The following is a 4,267-nucleotide window of genomic DNA, read 5'->3' as shown; positions in this document are numbered from 1 at the left end:
GTCAGCCCGAAAGTTACTAAAGATTATAGTGCATTTTGCTTACAATATAATTAAAAAAATATTTTTAAAGAAATATAAAGTGAAGAAACATGTGGAAACAAATTTTCGGTGTTTTGCTTATTACCTTGTGCCTGATGCACACTGGTGAGTGACTTTTATCATTGAAAGTGCCTCAAATTAGTGCCTTACGAAATATTGTTTTTGAGTGAAATGACAAAAACCTGTCCTATTAAATGAAGATGTTGTAGAAGTAAAATCAATGGTTGAAAGGTTTTACATTGATATACAAAAATTGTAGACAAGCCTAAAACCGATTTAAATCAATAAATACAGTGGAATTTTTTACACACTATAACAATTGAATATCATCTAGAAAATAGAATCCAAAATTGACTGCAATAATGTTTTTGAGATCAGATCATTCATATTTTGCCTTAAGGCATTCAAAAGAAAAAACATTTCCTTATTTATCACATACTAAAACGGCGAACAAAAAATGCACAAATATTCACGTAATTTTCCATACCATTTTGCCAAGACAAATATGCAAAATGGTGACTTCATAACTAAACAAAAAGCACAAATAAAGATCAAGAGGGTTAGAGAATTTGTGTTGTCGTTACATAATGGTACCGCGGGAGGTAGTGGGGGGCCAGGGGCTGTCCAAACTGGTTACAAACACAGTGTAGCAAATAAAAATCTCCCCCAACCTTGACAAAGTCTTCGTTTCGAGTGTGGCATACGTAAACAAAGTTAGACTCAATCTCGTTCTCCGTTGCCTATTTTCCCACACAGCCACGGCCATTAATTGCTATCAGTGCAAGTCCCTAACGGATTCCAACTGCGCCAAGGAGAAGCTCGATGCGGGGTCCAACATACGGCAGGTGGACTGCGATAATGTGGCCAGGCCGAATATCATGGATCAGCTGCAGCCAGTGACCAAATGCAACAAGGTGGTCACCAGCGGTAAGTGATAATTTGCGTTCTTCCATGCATACAAATAAACAGTACATACACACACACAAAACTCGCCGCACCTTAAACGGAAAACGTAAACAATTTAAAAAGACGTGATGTCACCCAATAAATGATGATTTGTTGGCGGGGGGTAAGGTCGGCAGACAGGCAGTGTGCGTGCCATTTAACATATGGCAAAAAAAAAGGTAATGCAAAGCAGGCGCACACAGTGCGTTACGCAGTGTTACGCGTTAAGCAGTGGATAGTAAGACATTCATCCGATGCAATTATAATAGGTGAAATTTCAAATATCATGGCGAATATAGTAGATATCTGTAAATAAAAAGATTAATAACAATCGACAGTAAAAAGGATAATCGAATTTCTGAATTTTCCAATTATCTTCTAAATGTTTTCAACATAAGAAAATGAACAGCAGACAGTTAGCAACTATTAAACAGAGAAGGTGTCAGTAGTTCAGACGGAAAGTGAGGTATACAACTTTGTACATACCGATGAATGCAGGGAAGGGTATTCATGTTTATATTTACCTACCTTGATCACTTCTTTTGTTTCCCCATCACCAACAGATTTTGTTGTTGCCTATTATTAAAATTTCGAAGTATTTGCCATCTCTTTTTCAAATACGAATTCTCAAAACGGAATAGTTTTTTGCCTCTCCTTTTACACATCGAAAATGAAGACATCTCGTTCCGTCGGCAACACACATGCATGCACACCCAAGCACAAATTTCTTGTCTTACATTTTTCTAATAAATATTTTCTCCGTAACTTTTCCACACTTGCAGACCGCGCCGGAGTCATTGTCTCCCGCGACTGCCACTTTGAGTTGATTGGGCAGAAGGACAATGAATGCACAGTAACACACAGCCGTCAGGTGGAGAGCTGCTTCACCTGCAAGGGCGATCTGTGCAATGCCTCTGGAGCGATCCGTTATTTGGCCCTGAGTGCAATGGCCCTGTTCGCAGTATTCGCACTGCAGATGGTGCTGTAAAGGAAATCTCAAAAATATCAGCAACAGGAAAAATATACATTTTAATGTTGCATACACACACATACATACCTACATATGTACAAACGAATGACCTGTAAATTGTTAATTGGTTTTAAAGAAAATACATATGAAGAGCTGTTTGCGCGTCCTTATCATTGATTCTGAAACTGTAGATCCTCGACTTTTCGAAGCAAAACATTTAATCCGTAATAAGTTTCCTCTCAGACCACTGGTTTAGTCCCACAAAAAACGTATAGAGAATAGAGAACGAAAGGAGGAGGAAAACACGAAGCAGTGCTGCGGCAGCGGTTAAAATTTAGCAACACATCGACACTCCCCTATCGATTCGTATGCCAATAAAGTCGTGATCATAAAAATATTTGACTTCATATGGATGCCTATTGTTCTAGTTCGATATTTTACATGCATACTACTTTTGTGTGCAACATTTGAGCCTTTTAAATGGGAGAAGGTCCGGACATTTTACCTTGTTTAAATTAGATACGGATTTTGGTGACCCTTTAAGTTTTTGCATATTATTATTTAGCATATCATATTATTATTTTTATAGGAACATGCAATAAATATTATGTTACCTAAAATTTTCGTATTAGAAAAAACGTGAATGCGTTAAAATATTGTGAGCCCATTTCACAGCATTTACTCCCATCACCACATAATAGAAACCTACTTGTCATCTCTACTACACATGAGAACTCGCATAACGGAACATTTTTGTCTTCTTCTGTACCCATCGCAATCGAAGTCTTGCTGTCTCGTTCCGCCGAGAGCCCACACATACATACTCCCATGATCAGAGTTGAAGACCCCTCCCCCATACCAATGAACAAGACAATATTTTCCACACACATCCCCTTCAGAAAAACCGTTCCGTTACATTTCGCCGCTGTTTTTGCATAGGAAAACACTAACACATATTGAAATATCAGCACAACGGCTCTGCTGGCAGCTATGTCGCTGTGAGAAAAACAAATGGAGGAATGGCAACAAATTAATGGAAATTAATGCAACTTATAGCAAAAATAAACGACCTGTAATTTGTTGATTGGGTTTAAAATTTAAACATTAAATCAAATTCAAGAAGGAATTCTTCAGAGCTCATACGAAAGATTAACAATTAAGAGGGATAATTACCTTTGGTCATAAAGCTGCAGTCCTTCGAGTTTTCGTATCAAAGAATCATTTATTGCTTCTGTGAAATACTCATCGAAACACATTTGGATCTCCATTTTCGCTTAGTTATTTAATTTAGTCTCACAAATGACGTTTAAAACCTACGCGCACGACGAAACGAAAGGAATTTGCAAAAACGAACAAGATGGCGCAACGACTGCACGTTGGCTTGATTAAAAACACTTATTACTCTGATAAAAACACAGCCACAAACGATTTTCAATAAACAATAGTTAGACTACGCACTTATGAACGCTTTGAAAATATTTAAGGCTTTTATAAACACTTTTACAACGCAAAAACACAGGTTAAAATATTTAAGCGACTCGCACAGACAGAGAACAGAAAACGAAAGGAGGAGGAGATAAGCACGAAGCAGCGCTGCAGCAGCGTGTTATATTCTGAGAGGCATCGATACTCGATATATCGATATTCAGAGTAGAGTCTGCCAAAAGTTGTGATCTGTTTATAGTTGACCTAAAATGTTGAATTTTTGTTGCATAGTTGCGATTTACATGGTTTTCATTCTTTTATAAATTGTAGTAGTAAGTGAGTAAGAGGGCCTTGGGTTTGGAGCAAATTATCGCTAGGTGACGCCACACAGTAGAAAGCGATACAAGAGGGTGCTTTTCAGTGAATTCTCGCTATATGGCGCTAGTGTTGACTGTTACCGGATTTGCTGCTTAGCAAGGTTCCTATCCAGGTGCGTGTATGGATATGCTCGATATGCTCTACATGCTCATGTAGAAAAAATGTTTTTAGTGTCCACCATTGTACGGTGAGGCGTGAAGCGTGAAGGAAGTCATATTCCTCGATTTTTAATTTATGTTTAATATTACTGGCTACCCAGAACTCTGAAGGCTGAACATATAATTTGAACAGGCAAGGTTAATCATTTTTTTATAATGGCGGCCTTTTTTAAGGATTTTTTCTTTGCTGGGTTGTTTTAGAAACATGGTTTAAACAAAAGGGGCCAATGCCAACGTACGGTATTTTTGCAGTCGAAATTTTTCTTGATAGTAATTCTTATTTATTGATCTTGAGATTCCTATTAATGTTACCAGCTAGCCAGGACTCCCAGGACAAATCATATAATTTTAC

The 4,267-nt window shown here is 37.7% G+C and overlaps 1 protein-coding gene across 2 annotated transcripts in view; it reads left to right on the top strand.

Moving 5' to 3' along the window:
- The window catches only part of LOC117582329, a 3,495-nt gene extending 1,496 nt beyond the window's left edge, over nucleotides 1-1,999 (top strand). The window contains exons 1-3 of one of the 2 annotated variants that reach the window (XM_034269978.1): nucleotides 70-144; nucleotides 796-966; nucleotides 1,767-1,999. In XM_034269978.1, coding sequence (XP_034125869.1) covers nucleotides 90-144; nucleotides 796-966; nucleotides 1,767-1,972 — 432 coding nt within the window. In that variant the 5' untranslated portion in view covers nucleotides 70-89 and the 3' untranslated portion in view covers nucleotides 1,973-1,999. Of the gene's footprint in view, nucleotides 1-69; nucleotides 145-795; nucleotides 967-1,766 lie in introns of those variants that run through there. The other variant, XM_034269979.1, reaches the window with a different exon arrangement.
- Nucleotides 2,000-4,267: the final 2,268 nt, after the last annotated feature.

This window comes from Drosophila guanche, unplaced genomic scaffold (assembly GCF_900245975.1).
Source record: "Drosophila guanche unplaced genomic scaffold, DGUA_6, whole genome shotgun sequence".
In the NCBI taxonomy this organism is placed as follows: Eukaryota; Metazoa; Arthropoda; class Insecta; order Diptera; family Drosophilidae; genus Drosophila; species Drosophila guanche.
Note: the sequence above shows the minus strand (reverse complement) of the source record. Positions and strands in the feature narration are given on the sequence as shown.